The sequence below is a fragment of the Telopea speciosissima genome, chromosome 8 (genome assembly GCF_018873765.1).
Source record: "Telopea speciosissima isolate NSW1024214 ecotype Mountain lineage chromosome 8, Tspe_v1, whole genome shotgun sequence".
Classification (NCBI taxonomy): Eukaryota; Viridiplantae; Streptophyta; class Magnoliopsida; order Proteales; family Proteaceae; genus Telopea; species Telopea speciosissima.
This window is the reverse complement of record NC_057923.1, coordinates 56,433,731-56,458,983: the sequence shown is the minus strand read 5'-3', so window position 1 is coordinate 56,458,983 and position 25,253 is coordinate 56,433,731. Positions and strand designations below refer to the sequence as shown.

At 35.0% G+C, this 25,253-nt stretch overlaps 1 protein-coding gene across 1 annotated transcript; it reads right to left on the bottom strand.

The window, feature by feature from the left end:
- Positions 1-10,857: 10,857 nt before the first annotated feature.
- On the bottom strand, positions 10,858-11,549 carry LOC122670573 (wound-induced protein 1-like). Its single transcript, XM_043867512.1, has one exon. The coding sequence runs from the start codon at positions 11,261-11,263 to the stop codon at positions 10,907-10,909; it is 357 nt and encodes a 118-aa protein (XP_043723447.1). The 5' UTR covers positions 11,264-11,549; the 3' UTR covers positions 10,858-10,906.
- Between the last annotated feature and the right edge of the window lie 13,704 nt (positions 11,550-25,253).

Genomic DNA, 25,253 nt, shown 5'->3' with positions numbered 1-25,253 from the left:
TGAGTTGGGCTGGGCTTTCGTTGTGTCCTTTAATAATATCCAAACCCGTCTGGGCCCGAGCCCAAAAATAAACCTCTAGACTTTCTTGCATTTAATATTCGATAGATTGCGTTTTACTCCACCCACGGTAAATGCCTGGGAGTGTGGCGGGAGAAGATGGAAAAGGGTATCGGGAGGGTATTTGGGGAACACACTAAAACTCTAGGAGGTATTTATGAACCCTAGGATGGTGGGTCAACCGTCCTCTATGAGTGAAGGGAAACTTAGTCCATATATGATACACATTTATTTTATGATTATCATACAAAGTTACTATTATAGATCCTATACAAACAATGATGGTATATTTTGTTTTATATTTATTATTATAAAAATTAATTTGTTTCGAGATTTATGTGTGAGAGGATGATGTTAATATAAATGCGCTTCTTATTTATTTATTTTTTATTAACCCGCATATTATCTGGGACCGGGAGAAGCCCCTAGCATTTTATTTAAAAAAAAAAAAAACCACCACCAAAAGAATTACAATGAGAGGACATAACCCCCGCGGTACCCCAACCTGAATCCACTCTGGCTCACTCCAATAAAATAAAAACCACCCAACCAATTGTGCTTCTTGCAGTGCTATATGCTAGTCTGTGTGTTTTAATAAAATTGAGAAACCCGCCTGAGCCCAACCCAACCCAAGAAAACCCAAACATGACTCTGAGTTTGAACTTAAATAATTTTGATTGGGTTGGGCTCTAGCCACCTTTCTAGCCCACCCATACTATCAACTCTCACATAAGATCACCAGCCCCAGCCGCCCAACATATGAAGTTGTTAGGAGGATAGGGTAAAATGCTTACTAAGAGTCAATTTATGATCCAGGTAAGGGTGTCAAAATCAAACAGAAACCGCTTATCGAAACCCAACTGAGCCGTTTACACCCGAAACATAAAAATCATTTAATAAATGGTTCGGTTTTGGTTTAAAAAATGAAACTGATTAAATTTTGATTTATATATTAAATAAGGGCAAGAGAACGCTTCCTAGGCCTCTGGAGCGTACACATGCATGTTGGCCAATGGGAGCACACGTGCAAGCATCAACCTAGGTGGGATTTCCGCCTTTCCATGGGGCCAGGGCGGTTTTGTGTCTAGGCACAAAGCCAAGCTGGCCACATGACCAAGTAGCGTTCTTTTCCTTTTTTCTAAAAGTAATCATTCAAAATAGGTTTATATTGGATACTTGCTTGTCTTTTTCTATAGGAGTGTTTTTATTAAATAAAGGAAAAGTACCACCGGTGTACTGTAAGCTAGCACCCTCTCTCTTTGAAATGACCTCCTTGCTCCTCTTATGCGATGTTTTGTTCCATGCCCCTATTGGTGCTGCCCGCTAGCTTACCGCACATGAGCAGTGTTCCTATCCCTCTCCCATTAATAATTACTTATACATTTTTCTATGAGAGTTTGTTTTTATTTTTTATGAAACTGTTTAGGAACTATATAGCCATTTAATGAACGGTTCAATTTTGATTTCATTACATAGAATCATTTAATAAACTTTTTCTACCTCTGACACCGCAAACCTAATAGTTCTTTACCATTTAAATAAAACCGCACCATTTAACACCCTTAGATCCAACTATTTGTGTCTCTTGAGTTGGCAACACATCTCTAGTAGTGGTGAATTATCTTTCAAATATCATTCCCTTAATAAGCTTATGAACAGGAAGAAGTATTATTGGGTGAAATGACCAACGATATTTAGTTTATACCTTACGTTGGAGGGTCCAAAGCAATGCTAACCACTTGCTTTGTGACCAATCAACATTAATAGATTTCCACCTTAGGGAACGTCCCTTGTTGATACTATGATTCCCTGATACCCTCTTCCCTATCCTGTGTGGACTTTTGAAGATTTTTTTTTTGGGGTAGAGGTGGACTTTTAAATATCAATAGGGAAATGAGATATTAGGGAGGGTATATCTGTATATATGGTTGAACTGTATGTGATGAAGCCAAATACATGGGAGGGACTATGGGAAAGGTCCGATGTTGATATTAAGATTTTCAATAATATGCCACTGGGCAGCGGTATCCCATGATGCCAGAATAAGAAATCGCATCAATAAGAGAATCAGAGACAGAATCAATCGATAGAGGGTCATATTTATTATAAGGAGAGAGTGTCAGTGTGAATCTCATTACTCATTATGTGAGAAGGCATGAGAAGGAATCCCCATTGTGACATTGTGCGGATCATTGTCCATAAACCATTTATTGTTAAGATATCGCCTAGAATGGCGATTTGCAGAAGAAAATGCAAAGAGAATGTTATTGTTAAGATAACGCCTAGAATGGCGATTTGCAGAAGAAAATGCAAAGAGAATGAAAAACACACGCACAAAACCAGATTTACGTGGTTCACCCTAAAAAAGTAAGGCTACATCCATGGTCGAGCAATAGTACGAATCCGGCCACTAATCTCTAAAGCAAAACACAACCCTCTTTTTTTTCATCATTTTATAGGAAAATCCTAACCCCATAAAATACAAAACTGTCCCCTTATAATCCACCTGGCTCGGACCTGAACCGAAATAGGTCGAAATACATATCAAATTGAAGCTCTCGACGAGCTCTATTGGGGTCAATGCCTAGGATGCTTAGGTATGCACTTTTTGGCCATTCTAATGCGTTTCGAATATGAAACGGTCTACCGAAGAATCACAACATTTTCTGGACTGAAATCAAGCTTCACAAATAACACTTATTATGAAAAAGATCTAATTGTTCTTATTTCAGAGTTGGTCCCTACTCACCGCCTATATAAAGGTGACAATGCCCATTAAATTAACAATGGCAAATTGGGTAGAAAATAAAATAAATAAAGACTAATAAAAGGAAAAAAAAAAACGAGTTTCAACAAACGATATGTATCCAGATATGTTTCCTAATCGAATCTTCTCTTATTAGTATTGTTGTATTCATTGATCTATTATATTCATTTTATGAAAAAAATCTAAATGAATCTTCTCTTATTATTATTGTTGTTTTCATTGATCTATTATATTCATTTTATGAAATGAATCTATCAGCCTACGCATCATTGATCTTTTTTTTCTCACCTATGTGAGGTGTACTGTGACGTGGGGGGAAGTGGGAACCCACAGTAGTCTCTCTCTCTCTCTCTCTCTCTCTCTCTCTCTCTCTCTCTTTCTCTGCGTGTTTGTGCGTGTGCATGCAAGGTGCATACATGTTGTGTTGTATTGTGTGGGCACGCGCATATGTGCTTGTTGTGTATGACATGTGTCCACAACTGAAATGATCAGATAGCTTCAAAACTAGGAGGGCCCAATGTCCACCACAAGAGGCGTATACCAAACGGAAGAAGGCAATCATTGAATAGAATTAGTGTTTGAGGCTTCGAGCAAAGACATGTTTCAGATATTTTTATTTTTTTTTTTGATTTTTTGTCAAATGTCCCCATTTGAAATCCTAAGCCATCATCCTTCCTTTTCAGATGATTTTTAGTTTTAAATTCTAAGCGATTTGAAGAAGATGAGAGCAATTTGATCACTTCATACTATAATTTTGATGGGTTTTTTTTATTATAAGGACATGGTCATTAGATTTTCGGCCTGAAACTAATGTCTAACGTCTCAAGTTAACGAGCTAGACCATGGTGTTATAGTGTTTTGAAAGTAAGAGGAATTTGTAATTTGTAAAGTTGTAGTAGTGCATTTGCTCAAATGGATATTTTCGAGGGGGGGGGGGCATTTGACAAAAGCCCTTTTTGTTATCAAAAAAAAAAAAAAAAAAGACATCTTTTAGATATTGTCACCATGAGATGATGAGATGGTTTACTAATATTTGATGTAACATAACAACATCTCTAAAAGTATAGAAGAAAAAAAAATTATTAGAAAAAAGGCTGGATATACTAACATATATTGTATGCTAGCACCTTATGTGTCTATCTCTCTCTTCCTCCCTTTGAGGAGTAAGGGAGTCATTTCAAAGTGGGAAAGAGAGATAGACATAGGGTGCTAATATATCGTACCCATCCCTCTCCCAAAATTCTTATTAGAAATTTGGAATGGGAGAGGGTTGTGGTGGAAAAATATTTGTTAATTTTACTTCACTTTTGACTATTTTCTTTCACTTCTCTTCTAACCAAATGGACCCTTAAGTGTTTTCTATTCTTCAAAACTGGTTACAAACTTATATTCAAGACTAGTGGGACAGTGGATAATAGATGTTGGATCTCTTTCCTCAAATCTAGGTTCAATTCATACTTTACTTGAGCGATGTAACCCCTCAATATCACCATCACACACCTTATAAAGGATAAATTCGAAGGTAGAGCTAGGGAACATGAAATGCTCTTATAAAGATTCCAAAACCTCTCATACCAACAAGTCTCATATGCTCAAATTGGTATATGCAAAATTAGTTTTCACCTTTTCTTTAAGTTGATGATTTATGCTTTAATTTCAAAGTAAGTAAAGCCTAGGTGATAGCAACACTCTTGTCTCTTATAAAAACTTGATAGTAGGGTTTTAGTAATTGATATATCAATACCAATTCGATATTGATTCGTATTGGTCTATATCGATCTGAATCAATCAGGTTTATCCTTATTTTTTTACAATATATATACATTTTTACCCTTATTTGTATCAATCCACCGATATGGAATATGGAATCGACAAGAAATCAGACCGATTCCTCAAAGAGAGAGAGAGAGAGATAGAATAAGGTGTTGAAATACCCACAATCCAAAAGTGACAATTGGTTTGGGAATGGGATCAGAGAACCAAATGCATAAGAAGAATATCAAGAAAAAGTGGAATGTTGCTTGTTAGAAGATATTGGAGTATAGGAACCCAAACTTGAATCAATACTTTGCATCAGTTATTAAGGATTATTGAAGGAATATGCTTTTATCCCATTTGTCATGTTTTCTATTTTTGAAAAATGGAGAATTTATACTGTTTAAGTGTAAGTAACGTATTGTTACATGTGCACATACACACAATTATGCACGTGGCATCGAGGGCATATGGACAACCCTGCATGTGACACCTTGCAAACATATTTTAAGAATCAAATATCATATTTCTTAGCATTTGATGTTCAAATGCTAGCATCAAAGTTCCAAGATTGTTCTATTACTTTTATTTTTAGAGAAGCAAATGATTTCATTCACGTTCTAGCCTAGAAGGTTGTCTCTGGTATATAAAATATCTTGGCCATTATCCACTCCCTGGCTTCTTGAGTTCGCGTTGTACAATTTTATCTCATATTCACCCCAAAATATCAAGATTTTAGGAAAAACACGACAAGAATGTGTATCAACATCTAAATGATCTCTTATTATTTGGTAATTACCACACATGTTTGGAGCCTTGGGCACATTGAATTGTTTTTTTTTTTGGGGTGATAAAAATTATTTTTGGTTTTTTTATCCAAAAAGACAAGAGCAAATTAAGAAAGACAAACAGATTTCGGCTCTACTCACCCCCATAAGGCCCACAACAGCTAGGGGTGATAATTCTGATTTCTGATTGTGACATACAAATGGGGGAAAGGGTTAGAATTGCCATCAGAACCCCATTTGATGGGCAGCCTTTTGGCCCTGTTCACAGCTTCTAGAGGTACCTCAATAATTTACCACATTGGTAATTTGTCCCTTTTGTCTAGATGGAAAGACTACCTTTTACACACACACACACACACAACACAAACAAAAAAAGGTAATTTGTCACTTTGTCTAATGGAAAGACACACACATTAATGTTCTACTTATATGATAAGAGTTAGCCTATAAAATGGTCAAACAAGATCCTATTTAATCCTAGTAAGATCATCTTTATCATTCACATAGAAATGGAAAACCTTAACATTTCTTGATTAAATCGACTATGTATGGATAAATACTTATGATCCATTTGTTTCAATGTAAAATGGGTAGTAGAAATTAGAGGAGTTTTCAAAGATTTGGAAAATTTTATTTATGACTTTGCAAAATATAATACGTCTTCGTCATAGAAGTTCTAACTGTTAAACAGACTCTCCATATTGCAATTTCTAGTGGCATGAATCATTTTTCCATTAGAGTGACTTCCTTTTGGTGATCAACATCCTCACCAAGTATGCAGACTTCGTTATATGGAGGATTGCGATAATAATCTGTAACTATTTTGCTATAAGCACTAAGCTTTCGGTTGATCCCATTTTACCAAAAAAATTGGGTAGTAGAGAAATAAAATAAGAATGCAACGCTCAATTTATAATTTTAAAATTTGTTTCATTTTAAGTAAAATAAAGGCAAATATTGTTCAAATAATGTAGGGCAAGTAAAAATTTTCATATTTTCTTTTATTTTCAGTGTTTTACATCGAAATAAATGGATTCAATAGTTAATAACTTCAAAAGGAAAACTACAATAATAATTTCAAAAGGATTTATTTTTTCGCAATTAAAAAAATGAATCTCTCCATCCCTTTCATTTTCGCCAGTCATTTTCATCACTATATCATTGTTAATGTACACCAATGGGCAAGCACAAAAAGATGTAAAATAGAGAAATAGATTTTGTTCTATTTTGAGAGTTTCTTCTTTGTTAATTCATCTTTCTAGATTTCAAGAAAATAAAAAAAGATGGAATAATATAGACTTTTGTTTTAGTATGGAAAGAGAATCTATTTTTATGTATAATACTTTTTAGTATCTTTTTATTTATCTATTTTTTATACAAGCTTGATGATGTAATTATTACTGATAACCAGTATTTGTTATTTAGATAGATAAGTAGATAGCTCACTTGGTAAAACCACCATTATCATGCCTCAAAGTCAAATAAGAAACTCCATTGTCAATCACAAAAATGAAAAATATCAAAAGATAAAAAAAACCTGCTATTTTAGTCATTCTTCTTTCTGTCATTTCTCTAGGTTTGAAAAAGATAACAATGATCCACTTGAAGAAAAAAAAAAAAACAATGATCCAATCTCTCTCTCTCTCTCTCTCATATAAAGAAAGAAGAATTGATGGCAAGTTCTACTTTTATTAGGAAAGATATGATATATTTTTTTATTATTTTCATAACTTTAGTTAGGTAAATTCTTTTATCAAAGCCGGTGTTGAAAGTTCTCTTGTTAGACCCTAAATATTTGCCACATGGCTAATTAAATGGGACCCAAATTTTATGGAACAAGTAGATCCAAGATCCTCACGCACATATTAAATTTCAGACTTAGCGTCCAATAAAAATAAATTTAGCCTAATTAGAGTGAATAGTGAGTTTTATCTAGTGATATGAAATATTGAGGTGAATTTTTCAAATAGTGAATAGAATATGAAGGTGAAATTTTTTGGTGACTTATTTTACGTAAGAAAACTATCTTCTTAAATCAAAAATAAATAAAATAAAACAAAGTAAAAGGAACGACTACGTCGCTTGGACCAACGCGGGAGCCAATGAGGAAATTTGTGCAAAGGTATCCACCAAGGGGATTTTTCATTTGTAAAAAGTGTGGTAGCTAGGGTGATTTTTCATAAGAGTATTCATGGGAGGTTGAAGCCTTAATTTTTATCTTTCATGAAGTCCAAATTAGATAGTGGAGAGTGCTATCTTTGTCTTCCATTATCAATTCTCATCTTATCTAATTAACTTATCAAATTTTCTTCATCACCTTCCCACCAATTGTCTCTGTGTTTTTTTTTTTTTCTTTCTCATTTCTGTGACCTATTGCTTAAACATAGGACTGTGAAATTACGTCTCAATTTTCAACGAACTAAAAAATCTCATTCAATCAAATACTTTGCAAACACATTTGTCAGACCTCTGCTAGTGCAGGAACTACATGCCAGATAAGTAGGGATGTAAACGGATTGAATTCAGCTCAGATAGTGCTATATCTGCATCTGCATCCGATTAGTTTTCGGACAGATTCTGATAGTCCTAAACGGATACGGACACGGATACAGATCAAATATTTTACCTGTTTACATGTAAATATAGCTTTTCGAATAGCTATAGCCTATATTTATCTACATTCATTTAGCTTTCAAATGAATTCGAATAATGTTAAACGAATCCAAACACAAATACGGAAATAGATTTCGATTATTCATTTACATCCCTACACGTAAGTGATCAATTGTCATCCATAATTTATTTAAACATGTCGTTTTCTTTCTCGCGTGCACGACTATCCATTGGTGATCTCATGGTCTGCCTCCATCATCACCGCTATAGATTTTTAGCTGGTTCATCAACAGAGCTGCCTGGAACCTGGCTGTCTACTCACCGGTCCCGGTCCCCACCGATTCGGATCCTGTGGGGTCTACGAGAGTCTCCAGACAAAGAGAGACAGTTGTGACGTGTAAAGTCTAAACGGCCGCCAAAAAGGTAGAAACGACCTTCACGAGATCATTACTTCCCTAGCACGCTACTACTTTTCCCGATAGGCTGGGCTGCTGGGGGGCATTATTGTAATAAAGACATCTACAAATAAATGCCTTTTTACACTTCCAGATATCATTAACTATTTACCACAAAAAAAAGATATCATCATCATCGTCACCTTCTCGATTCAATCACTACAATTCACTACTTCGATTCTCTCACCCGCTTCCTCGAACTCATGAAGAAGTCAAAGAGAAACACATAAAGCCCGAGTCCCCCCTGATCGCTAGCTGAGCTCCACGGTGCTTTCCCTGCACAGACATTCAAACACCCCATTGTCCAATATTTTTTTTTATGAATATTTTAGATTTATTTATTCAGTTATTTTGGGGAAAAAAAACACTGTGATTACACGCATCCAAACACAGGAGTATGTGAAAATACCATCTTACCCTTATAAAATACTTTCATTTGACTTCCACACTCATGTAGATGATAGTATGTTTCACGAACCAGTTTTTTTTTTTTTAAATCTTATTTAATTCTCTAATGAAACTTTAACTACAAGAAGTAGAGGCCTGGTTTTAGTATTGGGTATAATATAAATCAAGTTCAAACCATGGGGGAAGGGGACAAGGATGTCAAAACATCTGATGAGTTAGAGTCATGGTTTTAGAGCACAATATCTGATCAGGTATTGGTCATATTCAAAATCGATATGATATAGGGATTAGTCATATCAGATAATTTATGTTATTTTTTTAATAATTTTTTTTACTATTATATGTCTTATTTGTATTATTTCCCCGATACAGTATTGATATTGATTGTCTTCAAACTGTTCAATATCAATGGGACTATTCAATATCGATACCTCAAACCATGACTAAGAGTTGAACAAACTACTCTTTCCAAGAGTTATGCCAGCACTCTCCACTGGCAGCCAACCACCGCACCAAAGGGCGCTTCTCCAATGTTTCATACTTTTACTCACTATTTTACTCTCCCTAAAATCCTATGCCTAATATAGATTATAGAGAAAGTTTTTCACCCTTATTAAATGAAATCCATGATTACCATGTTAAAGGTAAGGGAATTAGTTTCCGGAATTGTGGCATAGGCCAGCAGCACTACAATATGTCTATCTCTCTCCTTCTCAAAATAAGGGAGCAAAAGTGTCTTTTCATATGGGGAGGAGAGATAGACTCTTGAGAACACTGGCGTAGGCCACACTCCTCGATAAAAAACCTCCCTAAAGATAATCAATGAAGAGATTCACAATTCATGTGAGGGGGGGGGGGGGGGAGAAGAGGAAGAAAGCTCAATAGCATTATAGATGAATCATCTACACGTAAACATATATCTCAAAGCCAATCATATGTTTATTTTGTTTTCATAAATACCCCTCCTCCCTTTGTTAGTGGTTGTCTCTCACATGTAGGTGCACCTGCATGCATGGTTTTAGTATATGGTATCAAAACGGGTATCAACAACTTGTAAAATCGATACAATATCGATACGGTATCGGCCTGGATTGGCTGTATTGGACAACTTTTCCCCTGATTCTCCTTTAAAAAATGAGTTTTTGATACTTTTACCCCTTGTCCATATTGTGCTACCGATACGATATCAACACAACATCAGTATCGATGACTAGTAAAAACGGTATGTATCAACAACACCCATACCTCAAACCAAGTACATGCAAGAGGAACCTAACTCGCATTACAGACAAAGTATAAAAAGATTAAAAAATAATTTTTATGAAAAACCAAAGTAACTCCATCAGATACTGGCCGATCCAGATCGGTTTCGGATCTGGATACCATACCGATTACAAAAGCATGTTCTACTGTTCTGTGGTCCATTCGTTTCGGAAACTTTGAAGATTTTGGAGACTTTTAGCTGGGTTTGGTAACCCTCCGTTACCTCTTTTTCATATTCTTCGCTTTCCAAGTTTGAAGTTTTAGGCTTTTAGCCGCATTTGGTAAAAAACTCTCCCAAGGATGTTTCTGCAATTGTTTTCCTCTGTTTACGACTTTACTAAGATGTTAAACTCTCCACAAGCGCGTTTCTGCAATACATATTTTCACAAATGCTTGGGCTCTGAACTCAAAAAACAGAGAATTAGATAAACGAAAAAAATAAGCACCAGTTCATAAGGCAAACCCATGAAGATCCTTTTATTTGATGAAGATGACGAAGAACAAAGACATGGGAATGGGAATGGCTCTGCAAGCATTGCTTCTTGCCCATTTCCCTAACAGAAAGATAAATCCCAACAAACACAAGCAAGAAAGACCCAAATTGAAATGACAAACAAACACCACGAGACTCAAGACTGACTGAAACCCACAACCTCCCTACATCGCTACCACACTCTATATTACTAATATCAATTTCTTAAGAACAAATCTAAATGGGTACTTCAGCCCATCAAACACTGAAAGTGCCTTTCCCCTTTATTCAAACTCTGAAACCACCGATTTGACTGAGAAATTCGAAATTAGATCGCTAGAACAAGACCCGGAACGTCCTTAGGAAGCTTGCTCTGCCACAGATGCTGGCACTTAAACGACGAGGAAGAAGATGATGAAGACGAAGCAGAAGCAGATGAAGCAGATGATGATGGCGAAGATTGTTTTGAGTTTTCAATGAATCGAGTCACAGTGAGAGATGTATTGAAATACTCTCTGACTTGGGTGATTATCCCATCGGTAGTTACCGTCCAAGCGTGAATCCACGAAACAGAATGGTTCTGATCTGTGCCTTCAACGAGAACTGTAGAGGCAATAGCAGTGAAGGTAAGAGGAACGAAAACGAAAAGCTGGTCTGAAGAAGCACCAGTGAGTAATCGCATCATATGCTGGTGAGAAGGCGGACCATGGAACCACCACTCGATGTCCGACGCGAGCAGGCGGTGAACCGTCTCTACGTCTCTTGCGTTTAAGGCTTCATATAGGGCTTTTACCACCCCTATACTACTGGAATCAAACCCTTCTTCCTCCAGAATTTCGCCTGAGTTAGCCAGTTCGAGCACAGGCAAACTTGCCTAAGAACAACCTTAGAAAGCAAAAAGAGAACAGAACAAACGGGTCCCTCAAAAGAGAGAGAGAGAGAGAGAAAGGGAGAAAGACGGAGATGGGATAGAGAGAAGAGTTGAAAATAGTGAGCGAGAAATGGAAAATGAAGTGCTAAGGGATTGTGGAATGGATTGGGGATTTGGTGGTCCTCTTTATATAGATTTTAGTGCCTGGGAGGAACTTTCTGTGTTTCCATCTTTGGACCAGCCATGGGTCGGGTGGTGGGGACAGTGGGGTTGCAAGTAGTCAAGCACTCAAGCTGCATTTCTTTGACCCGACCCCACAATGCCCCACGCCCGAAGGGGCGAGTGCATTCAAAGAGGTCTAATTGAAATTGAGTATTTGACAAATAAAGCATATACGTGAATAAATTGTGGGCTAATGACATAGACATCTTTGTAGGGATGTAAACGGATCGGATAGTGTTATATCCACATCCGAGTAACTTTGGACGGATTCGGATAATATTAAACGGATACGGACATGGATATGGATCAGATATTTTATCTGTTTACATGTAAATATAGCTTTTCGAATAGCTATAGTCTATCAATATCTACATCCGTTTAGTTTTTGGACGGATTCCGATAGTGCTAAGCGGATACGGAAATGGATTTTGACTATTCATTTACACCCCTACATCTTTGACAATAGAAGGTAGTGCAAGGTATAAAAACTCAGAATCAAATCCGGATCAGATCATGGTTTCGGGTATTGGGTATCAGTTTCAGTATCAGATCGCTACATACGGCCAATATTACATGGTTTGAAGGTGATCGATATCGATCCTTGTCAATTACGTATCGGTGAAACGGTATGGACAAAGGAGTAAAATAATAAATAAAAAACCTATTTTTCAAGAAAAATCAAGATAAACTTATCTAATACAATAGATTCATGTCGATACCATATCGATATTGAAGGTGATTGATTCCCAATCAAATATCGTCCACTAAAACCATGTATCAGATCGAATTCCAATCCAATATCAATCGATTTGTATCCTTATTGATTATAATCAATACCTAACGAATGCCATAGTGATGGTATTGGAACGGGAAAAAAATCCTCTACAGTGCCCTAAACTTGCGGTGCACTGCAGTGCGGGCCTAAGAGCTCGACACATTGAAATTACGACATCCAATGGTGTCGAGCTCAAAAAGAAAGAAAAAAAAAGCTGCATTGCATCGAGCTTGCACCATTGGATGAAGCTTTTTCCACGTGTTGAGCTCACAAGCCTGCACTGAGTGCACTGCAAAATGTCCGCACTGCAAAGGATTTTAATCCGTATTGAAACCGATATAATTACCAATACCTTGAACTAAGACATTGGATCGTATTAGAATAATATCAATTTTCAATTTGGAATGTTTTGAAAATGATCAAAATTAGTTACCCAAAAAAAATATATCAAATTTTATCAAGAATTGGATTCAGCTGAAATCTATGGACTCGGTACCGGGATTGATAGAGTTGATTCTGCGTCAAATCGGCTGATTCTATTGGTTCTATTGCAAGTTTAAAAATTATGATAAGATTTTGAGACTTTTCTAGATGATTCTAATCCGACATTTAAAATCATGATTATAGTTTTAGACTTTTGGGGTTTTATTCCTTAACTTTACTCTTAATCGTATCATTATCTTTTATTACTTGATTAATAACGGTTATAATTAGAACCTTATGCTATAGGATTAGTTGTTGATAACTTGAAATCAACAACTTCATTTCAATTAAAAAAATTGAAACTTTAAAAGAATTCTTACTTTTCAATTTTCAGTACAATCCATTTCTTTTGAGTATTAAAAAATAGACCAAACTTTCCTTCGCCGTTGGGAAAGTAAAACAGACCGAGTTTTCCTTCACCCACAGCAAAAGAACTTTTCTTCACCATGGGGTTGAGGACACACGGATGGGACCCCATGTGCATTTTCAACCCCGTATTGTAGGGGAAGTAATTAAGACTAGGGCTGTCAAATGCTTGGGCTCGGTCGGGCATAACCGGGCCTCACCATTTTTTACCCCTTACACCATTACCGTTCTGTAGTCGGTCCAGCATATAGTAGGCATGGTCCCATTTATAAATGGTCAGTTGGGTACCGATCTTTAATCATGCCACCAATAATCAGTCTAAAAGGTCTAAACGTGTTGGGCTTAGTAAAGGCTATTAATCGGTCGGTCTCGATCGGACGACCATCGGGTAGGACTTCCACTTTGAGAACGACTGAATAGTAATTAGTCCAAGCTTCAGCCCATCATGTTTAACAACTGGACTAGACCGGTTTCAAATTTTCCCGATCAGGTCTGCTGGTGCAAGCCTGGGATTGACATTCCTAATTAAGATCCTAGGATGGTGGGTGAACCCTACTCCATGGGTGGGTGGCGGAAAACTTTCCCCTTAAAAAATCTCTTCTCCATGCTCTTGAGGTTGTTAATGTAGCTAGCAAGAAATTGTTTGCAATGCCGCATGGGTGTGGCTCAGGGTTTTAAATCAAGGAATCGATACCTGATTCGAGTCCAGCCATTTCTATTGGATTCCATTCTGGATCGACTGGATTTGGCTAGATTCCACTAAAACCCTAGAAACCAAGTGGGGAACAGCTGCTCCAGAACGACAAGAATTGGGATCAGGCTTGGCCGATCCTAATTTGAATCAACCGATTTACTCAATCCAATTTTGATTTTCTGAACACTAATAGAGGTGACAACAGGATCCGGATCCTCTCCAACTGCTTGGGCGTCCAACTCCTCTTCAACCACTCATCCAACAGCTGAGAGGACTTAGACACGCATCCCAATACTTAGGGATGAATGTTCTAGTCCTCCCCGTTGTTGGAGAGGAATTGGAGTTAGAAAGGATTTTTTTCCACGACAACAGGTACGATAGGATAAATAATGGTCTTAACATCACTCTCTTAACGGATCCAGCTCCTCTCCAGGGAGCCCAGCACCCAAGGACTAGGGGGCATCCAAGGGTTGGACTGTGCTGCACACATCTTGGCACGTGCCCAGTCAGCTATCGGGATATGTACAACATAACCCAATGGCTGGATGCCCCCTGAGCACTGCCTGGGCACCGGGCTCGCTAGACAGGAACTCAATCCCTCTCTTAACCCAATAAATTCTCATCTTCTTCTCGAATAAAATTCTTACTCTTATTTAAGAGGATATGGATACAAATTTCCATTACCCGATGAGTAAACAAGACGGACTATAGTTAGTAAATTCAGACCACAATTAATGAATGATAGAAGTAGTACTATTTTGGACCAGTACAACCACTTTTTGGTTCTATTTGGATATGAACCTACCTATGGCTCAGATCGTCTGGCTTTATTTGATGGTTATTTGGTTTTTTCAAACCACAATTAGATTGGCCTTAATTGGAATGAAATGGATTTAGAATGCTTAATTTTAGGTTTGATACCTAATCCACTTTTAAAAACCATGTTAAAAAACATGCCAAATCACCATTTAGGGATCAAAACATAGCATAATAATTGGGTGTAGAAACGTGGAAGTTTCTTACTTAAGGGTGTTAGCTGTTAAACAGCTAAGAAGCATTAACTGAATGTTGAAAAACCATGCGTGGACGTGCCTGGTAACTGGTAAGTAGTCTGTGCGGGTCTTTAAGCTTGGATCCCTTTCCATAGTCTGGATTAAAATCCTGTGGAATGCGGGTATCTGGCAGTGCACTGCAGACTGCAATGCGATCGTGAGAGCTTGACATGTGGAAGAAGCTTTATCCAACGATGCAAGCTTGATGCAAGGCAGTTTTTTTTTTCTTTTCTTTCTTCTCAAGCTCGACACCGTTGGATGTCGGATCTTCCACGTGTCGAGCTCTCAAACCCGCATTGCATTGCACTACAAGGTTAGGGTACTGTAGAGGATTTTTTTCCCCTGGTCTCCAACCTTTATTAATTTGATTTCACCTTCTTTTTTTTTTAAACTATTTTTCAGGGTTTTTTTTTTTTTTTTTTTTTGGGGGGAAGTAAAAGGTTTTGCCTTTTTGGGATATATGTGAATAGATCTACCCTTCTTACTTGTATACCTAAAATGTTAGAAGGAAATTAGTTTTAAATAAGGGAGAGGGTTCTTGGATCAAGCGGTATAGGGGAGCACACCAATGAGGTACTATGGAATGATTTTTTTAGTAATTAAGAAGGCAACAAGCTTTTTATGAGAGAGAGAGAGACTGCTAGCATACCCTCCGTTGATAGGCTCAAAAAACCTTTCCCCTTTAAATATATCGGGCATGGGGCAAGTTCCTAGTGAACTAAAAACAAGTTCTTGGTCTGCACGTTTATTTCTTCAACGTAGAAGGTTAGATGGCACTAAAAATTTGTGGATAAATAAATCGCATGTTCTATTTACACATCAAGTTTCAACCCAAACGAAAATTTTCAAGTGACAAAACAAAACATTGAAAAATTAAGAGCGATCCAATAGTGTTTGGAGTAATATTGGCGTACATGGACATATAATGGGATACATATTAATACATAAGAGGGTATTTGATTGAATTAGATTCAAATTTGACTTATGTCTAATCCTGATTTGTCCCTTCTATCTAACTATCATAATTATCACATCACATTTTCACGTGATGCAAATAGGTACTCTAGATTATGTATTCTTCTACTACGGGGAAAAACAAAAAGATTATGTATTCTTCTATACTCACTATGTTAGAGAGAGTTTTGCAAAATAGAATAAAAAAGAAAAGTAGACTTACAAGGCTAAAAATCTAGAATTGAGAAACTGGGTTACAACTTTCTTTTCTATTAATTTAGTTTTTATTTTCAGTAGAAGAAATGTTTTCTAAGCCCTTTGGGGAAGGTATGCTAGCACACTCTCTTTATCTCTCTCCTCCTTACATGAAATGACCCCATTGTGCTTTTATATATGAAATCATTCCATCCCACTTCATTGATCCCAAAGTGGTGAAGTGAATTTATCAAACAAAAAAAACAAATGGTTAAGTGAGAAGTTGTAACCTTCTTTTGATTGCCTCTTATCTTTTTTCTAAAAGTAATTTAAAGATAAATAAGGATTTCTAAAATAATTTAAAAGTGACATCATTATGTCATTATCAAAAATTGTTCTTGTTTTACATATTTTTCGAGCACACATGTGAAATGATATGATTTATTCTCATTTTATAAAAAAAAAAATGTGTTAAATGAAAAAGACAAAAAAGTAATATTACAACTTACAACTTCTTTTTCACGAACCTTCTTTAAAACAAGATTTTCGCTTAAGAAAATTAATTAAAGATCAAAGATGAGTGGAAGGTTTTCTCATTGGACAATATTGAAGTGAAAGAAAAATTAGTATTTCGCTTGTTAAATAAAATCAAGGGAGAAAGTTCTCTGTACGGGAGTGTGGCCTATGCCAGCACTCTCATGAGTCTATCTCTCTCTTCCTCATTTGAAAAGACACCTCTGTCCCTTTGTTTTGAAGAGGAGAGAGATAGACACATGGGAGTGCTGGCGTAGGCCACACTCCTGAACAAAAAACTACTTCCCAAATAGAAAGTAAATACAAAATAAAGGGCAGAGGTTTTAAATGATGCCAGTGTAGATGTCACACCAATAGATGCGTGTGTGACAATTTCATATACAAGGTCCCATTTGGAGTGGAAAGAGATAGTATCAATGTGGGTTTCAGTAGTCAATAAAGGAGTCTCCACTTCTGTCACAGGGATCTTTTTCCCAAATAAATTTTGTTACGTCTAATTGTCTTAAAATGATTGAAAAGCAACTGGAAAAAAAAAGGGGTAATGGGGTAATCCTTTTCATTTTAATTGCTCATAAGGTCTATTCCACTAATAAAATGATAAGTTTTACGAAATTTCAAAGAAATTAAATCAAAACTAAAAATAAAATAAAAATAAAAACTATTGAAAACTAAGGCCTGATTTGGTATGATTTCTATTTCAATTTTGGATTGATTTCTTGAAATAGTCAACAAATAGATTTTTTGTTAAAAAATTGAAATTGTTTTGGTTGTATCAATATGAAATATTTCAAGAATAAAAAAATCCATTTGATAGTTCAAATTCTAAGAATAGATTTTCTATATTTCTTTGGGAAGGATGGTGGTGGTGGCGGCGGGGTAGTGGTGGTGACAGTGGTGGTAGGGTAGTGGTGATGTGGAAGTAGTGGGGGTGGTGGTGGTGGTGGTGGTGGCAATGGCAATGGTGGTGGTGGCAATGGCAATAGTGGTGGTGGCGGCAGTAGCGGTGGCAGCAGCAGTGGTGGTCGTGGTGGTGATCGCAGGGTAGTGGTGATGGCGGCAGTAGCGGTGGCAGCAACAGTGGTGGCCGTGGTGGTGATGGCAGGGTAGTGGTGGTCGTGGTGGTAGCGGGGTAGTGGTAGTGGTGGTAACAGGTTGGCAATGGTGGGAGTGGGGTGGTGATGGTGAGACCATTAGGAGAAGGGTGGTGTTTTATTTTTAACATGAAATTACTACTTTGCCCATGAAATTAACCATGTGTTCATTCAAGAGCAAGAGTGCTAAATCAAATGAAATAGAAATTCTGAAACAACTCCTCAGCTATTTTAGAATTTCTATTTCACTGAAATAAGGTGCAAAAATTAAACCAGACAATTTCAAAATAGAAATCACCCCCTAGAATTGAAATAGAAATCATACCAAATCAGGCCTAAATGCCATGCAACATACACTTAAGAATAACTAAAGAGAATTGCATAGTCTCTCTCTCTCTCTCTCTCTCTCTCTTAGTTCATTTTGTCCACAACTAAAATGCTATATATAGCCTATAGGCTAAGGATATTAATTTCACCCATGTAAAATGAAGATTCTAATAAAAGACCCTCTATTTTTATGTTGAAAACTTGACTACTAAGTCAAATATTATATTTTGCATAAAAACCAACCTTAACCATATATGTTATTATAGTTAATAATATATTGTAAATAGACATATAATCTTTTAGGGCAAGAGACCTCTACTTGGTCGCATGGTCTCTATACAAATGTTTGGGCCAATGGGGGAGCATGTCTAGGTATCTACCCAGGAAGGCAGAGACGTCATCTCACGGTGCCCTGTGAGAGGGCGCAGGAAACACACCACCAAGTAGAGATCTTTTTCTCAATCTTTTAATTCACTAAAACGTTAGATAAAATTACCCAAACAAAATTCGTACAATAAAAAAAAAAAATCCAAACAAAATGAACAAGATATCCAAAAAAGGCATGTTGGTCATCACTACAAATAGCCACTGGAACAAACTTTCTAACAAACTGCAAGATTGAGCATATATATAAACCCATTTGTGAATGCTGGTCTAGTTGCTCAACTTTAGGCTCCTCATATTACCTAACTTCTAAGACATAAAAAAATTATCAATTTAGTAAATTTACTTAGCTGATCAATTTTATACTAGGAGCAACTACTCGTTGTAATAAATCTTTGAAGTTTGGTTACTTGTAGGTCTAGGGCTATGAAACAAAAGGTGAACCCCTAGATGTAGATTAAGGTATTGAAGATAATTCTCGACTATCAAATAAAATGTAATTTTCATGAATTACACAAATTTTTATCCCAAATAACAGAAAAAATAAATTGTAAAGACTATTTTTTTTTCCAAACACACTTTGTGTGCATAGAGTATATCACAAGATCAAATATTATCTATTTCCAATTTTAGTTCATCATGATTGATCCATTGTTACTGCCAAGAGGAGCCATAATAGGTAAGGATGGTTGACAGTCTTCTATTTTTAATTGTCTGCTTTTAAATCATCTTCCTTTTAAACTTTGCATGAAAAAACCCTTAACTCATTAACATAGCAAAAATGTTAAGATTTGAACTATTTTTACGAATAATCCATACAACGGTTTACATCTATCGCTTTCAAATTGAGAATGATTCCTTTTGTAATTAGTGTGTGATTCTTTGATACAACTTGATGAATTTTGTAGAACTTTGTGATTAGTAATTGAGATATCACTTGGATTAAAAAAAATCGAATCTTTCCTTTTGTCAAATTAAAAAAAAAAAACGCATTCCCTTCTAATGGTTGAAAAATCAATGTTCTAATAAGTGATTAAATGAATGTTAATACAAAATGAATAATCCAATTAATGGTAGAATACACGGTCAATACACAAGTCATGAAATTCGTGATGTGACTAGTCCAAATTCAAATTATGACTAATTCGAACAAATCTTAATTGATAAGTCATCGTCTACACATTTTCCTGATAAGATCCATTGAAAAAAAATCCGTATAATTTTGAATACATAACTAAAAAAAGCCTTCTCTTTTGTTTTGTTGTAAGTTATGTTCTCAGTAGTAGAATTGCATAAACAACATCCAATTGTTTGAAAAATCAAGATAGACGCAACCAACATTTATAACATTGTATAGCAATTGAAACAAAAAGATTGACAATAGGGGATAGATAGGGAAGGTAATTCCAGCCACGTTATTGTTGCTACATGAAATGGTAAGTGAGTCAATTTGAGCTATGAATGTTCATCCAAAAATATTTGAACTCCAAATGGGTTGGCATAGACACCATTACTACTCATATGTCGAATTTGGAGTTTCTACATCAATTTTATGCACCAATATTACATATTTTGTCCCATACTTTTGACAATACAAAAAATAGTTCATGGATGAATAGTTTGTGATCACTTTTTTTGGCTTTATTTTGACACGTGGAAGAGTTTGCAACCCCAAATTTGACACATGGGTAAGGAAAGGTGGGCCCTACCTATGAGTAAAGTTTATGCCCCAACTTGTCATGCGGTATGGACCATGTTTTTGCTTGTATATTAACAAAAAAAAAAAGCTTTATGCTCTGGCGAGTCTAAGAGAGTTTGTGGTCTAAAACAATATACCATATAACTGGTATAATTACTCTTTCATATAGCACGAAGTGTTCAAAATGTCCTTAGTCTTATGATTGCGTTAAAACCGTTCACCTCAATATTGCTCCTACATTTTCATGATCTTTTTCTTAACTCATTATTTGAATGCCATTACTTAATTTGGTTTTTTATTTGTTGAATTTACTTTAAAAAACAAAATGAAATTCCTTGATTAAAGAATTTGCTAAACAAAACACTATGCCTTTGTCCCTTCGTACTGTCGTTGTCCATCTTTCTTTCAAAATTATCTCGCTTTCCAACTCTCTCTAGGTTCTTATTAAACATGTACGATTGTCCATTTTTTAGTGGTATCTTGCAATGAATTATCTTTATTTAAGAGATGTATATTTAATTTTTTTATTCAATCCTCCCATAACATAATCTCAGAGCATTTTGCACGTCCAACATCCTACAGGTCTTCTACTAGTATTCTACATTTACTATATTTCGAAGCAATGTACAATTAAGCCTTCATTCAAATGTTAAACGGTTGACATAAGTTATATGTTATGAATTTATTTGATATTATTCCAACACTAGCCGGATTAAAAACAAGTTCTTAATCTACACATTTATTTTCGATGTGGCAAGTTGAATGAGGCTAAAAATTTATGAATATGTAACTTTTAAGGTTTTGCTCATATATCAAGTTTCAACTCAAACGAACTTTGTCAATAGCAAAACAAAGCATTGAAAAAATGAGAGTACTCTTGATCCATATATATCCTTTCTATCCAACGGTTATAATTGTCACGTTACATTTTCATGTGGCAAAAATAGGTACTCTAGATCAGGTATTCTTCTATACTTAGTAGGTTAGGGAGTGTTTTGTCAAATAGAATAAAAATGAAATTATTTAGATCATTAGATGATTGAAAGGTTATGTCAATGGACAATATTAAATTAAAAAAATTGTATTTCGGTTGGTGAATAAAATTGAATAGAAAGTAAATAACATTCTTTTCATGTAGTTGTCTTGAAAATGACGAAAAATCAAATATGAAAAAAAAAATTACTGATGTACTCTTTTCATTGCAAATGCTTCTATAAGTTTTATTCCATTAATAAAATGATAAGTTCTACAAAATTTTCAAGAGATAGAGGAAAGTAAAAAAAATAAAATAAGAATAAAAAATACAGAAAAAGTAAATGTCACGCAATATAAACTTAAGAATGAACAAAGAGAACCAGACTTCGTCTTCTCTCTCTCTCTCTCTCTCTCTCTCTCGCTCAAATTTGCAGTTTTTCCCAACTGAAAATGTTTTACTTGACCACTAGGAAAATTTAATTTCACGCATAAAAACCGACCTTTTTTCTTAAATATCCCAACGGAATGATCAACATATCCAAAATTCTCACATCAATCGCCAAGCTAAATGGCCATTGGAACAAAATTTCTAACTAGGTGCACGATTGAAAATATCAATTGCACTTAAACCCATTTGTGAATGCTCTTGTTGCTTTGCTTTAGGCTCCTCATATCACTTACCCAATAAGACATAAAAAAAAAAAAAATCAATTTAGAAGTTGGTCAATTTCAAATAGGAGCAAGTCCACGTGTCGTGCAATAAATCTTCAAAATTGGCTATTTGTACGCCTAGGGCTATAGAACAAAAGGTAAACATAGATGTAGATTGTTGTATGAACGATGATTCTCAACTATCACATAACAAAATGTAATGTAACTAGGTAGTTTCTCCTTTTGCTTTTCAGCCTACAAGGTATTAATAGTTGTTAGCAATTATTGTTTCCCTATCATTGGTAGATTTTTATGCATTACACAATTTCTTAATCCAATTACTAGAATATCTGTAAAGATTTTTTTTTACAAACGCTACTTGTGTGCATAAATTAACACAAGATCAAAGATTTTCTATTTCCAATTTTAGTTGATCATGATTGATCAATTGTTACTATCTAGAGGAGACATAATAGGTGAGTATAATTGGCAATCTTCTATATTTAACGGTGACACAGTAGAAGGATGGGTGGGCTAAATATTGTTCTAGTACTGATGGCCCTCAAATCTACAAGGTAAGAGATAAGAGTGAAACTGGTAATTTTCAATTGATTTCAAATGAAGATTATAAACCCTAAAGACACCTTATATTATAGGTCAATTAAAGTACAATTCGAAATTCAAAAAAATGTGTCTAAATTCAAAATTCAAAAATTACACCCAAACTTTGAAGCCCCAGGTGACCTAGAAAACAAAGGGTTTTTCGAACGGATGGCTTGGATAAATCGAACAAAGCTCGATTTACTTGTAGATCTTTGTGCGTCATTTCTGAAAAGATATTTTAATGGCTATTCAAATGAAAAATGGCAAAGTTACACCATCTGGAAGTTGAACCTGAGAGTTTTAGTGTTTTCTGTTAGATCAGATCACTTTCTGTTGATCTAGAGGATCCATGAATTGGACTGAAACTTCCTCTACATCAAATGGTTTGTGAAAGTATCCTCTTTTCACGCTTTGCATGCAAAAATCTTTAGTCATAAACATAATAGAAATATACAAATTTGAACTATTTTACGAATAATTCATTCAACGGTGTTATCAATCTACCACTTTCAAATTGATAAAGAATTCCTTTACTAATAATTTGTTTGATCATTTGATACAACTTGATGAATTTTGAGATCTTCATGGTTAGTAATTGAGATATTATGAGTATTTAAAAAAAACGAATCTTTCCTTTTGTCAAATTGAAAGTTTAAAAAAAAAATGTTCCCTTTTAATGGTTGAAAAGTCAATGTTTTGAAAATGATTAAATAAATATCAATACAAAATGAATAATGTAAACTATACAATCTATATAAAATTCAGAAAATTTGAGATGTGACCAATCCAAATCCAAATTATGACTCATTGGATCAAATATTTCTTGATGGGTTATCTTCTGAACATTTTTCCCCAAAATCCATTGAGAAAAGGATTTTGGACCGAGAATTAAAATAAACTTTTTTTTGTGTGGTTAAAAGAGAGCTTATATATTAAAATAGACTTTCTTTTGCTTGGTTGTAAGTTATCTTTCTCGATGGTAAACTTGTGTAAGCCACATCCATTGTTTGGACAATCAAGACGGACACAACCATCATCTATAACATTACATGGCAAAAGAAAAAAACAAAACATGAATTAACAATAGGGGATGGATAGAGAAGGTAATTCCAGCTACTTGATTGTTGCTACATAGAATGATAAGTGAAAACTCTGAGAGTTCATCTAAACAAATCTCAATCCTAAATGGATAGACTAGACATCATGTATTATTCACATGTTGAATTTGGGAACTCTATGTCAACTGTATAGTGGACTAGTATTTTGCCTCATACTTTTAACAATGCAAAAATTATGCATGGATAAATGGCCTACGATCATTTTTCTTGACTTTATTTTGACATATGCATAAGGAAACATGGGCCCTACCTATGAGTAAAGTTTTATGCCTCCAATTTGGCATGCAGTATGGATCGTGATTTTGCTTATATGAAGAAAAAAAGTTTTATGTTTCATCGACCAATTAGGAGAACTTATGTACTGGAGCAATACATCATGTAAATGGTATAATTACTTTTCTTTATAATACGAAGTATTCAAAATATCCTCAGCATTTGATTGATTATTTTTTAAAAACATTTTTATACCTTTATTTTAAAAAGCTTTTGAGAATAAGATAAAGGGGAAAATTAAAAGATGGGGTCAAGCTCTAGATACACCTATAAAGGTGTCATTCATATACTTCTTTATGAAAAATATTTTTACCCCTACATAATAAATATAATAACCTATTTTCTTTCTCCCCCTTATCTTATTCTCAAAAATTATTCAATGCAATATTTAATGTAGGGGTAAAAATAAATTTTAAAAAAATTGAAAGTCATTTAATGAAATTTATATGTGAAATAATAGGATTTACCTATACATTAAATACTAATTGAATAATTTTTGGAAATAAGACAGTGGCAAAAAGTAAGATTATAATTTCTTAGTTCACCTAGTTTGCTCTGTTTCTCAATAAGTTTCTCTTTATCAAAAACAGAGTTGGTGACAACTAGATGCACCTTTTTCAAAAAATAGAAAATCATTTCATACAACATTTAATTAGGGATGTAAACGAATAGGATAGTCGATTCACATCGATGTCAATTAGGGGTATCCGAATTTAGATAGTTCAAAAACATTCTATCCGATTTGAATAGATATCATCAATTGTTAAAATAAAATAGCTAATGATCTTGAGGGTTAAGTTCGAGGGTTCTTGAAGATTCAACAAGTACTAGAGAATGAAGAAAAGAGTTAAGACAAGTGTGAGACATGTATTGAGAAATAATCATATCCATTGGCGAAGGAAAGTCTGAGTTACACAAATCAAGGATATAAATGGACAATCAAAATTAATCCGAATTCAATTCACATCCGTATCCGATCAATTTACATCTCTACGTTATGCGGTTTATATCATTATTTGTGAAAAGATAGAATTTACCCATACATTAAATATTGCATTGACTAATTTTTTAGAGTAAAACAATGGGCAAAAAAGTAAGATTACAAAATCTTAGTTCACTTACTTAGTGACAACAAGATACATCCATATATATAAGCCTTTCAACTTAATACTGCTTTCATTACCCGAAAAAACTCAATGTTGCTTTTACATTATCCTAATCTTTTATTAGTTCAAGATTTGAATGTCAATCCTTATTTGTGTGTTTATCTGTCGAATTTTCTTTTAAAAAAATCACACGAAATCCCTTGATCAAGGACTCTACTAGACAAAACTCTATGCCTTCATCCCTTCCTCTTGTTGATGTCCTTCTCTCATTCAAAAATTTCTCCCTTTCCAAACTAGTCTCT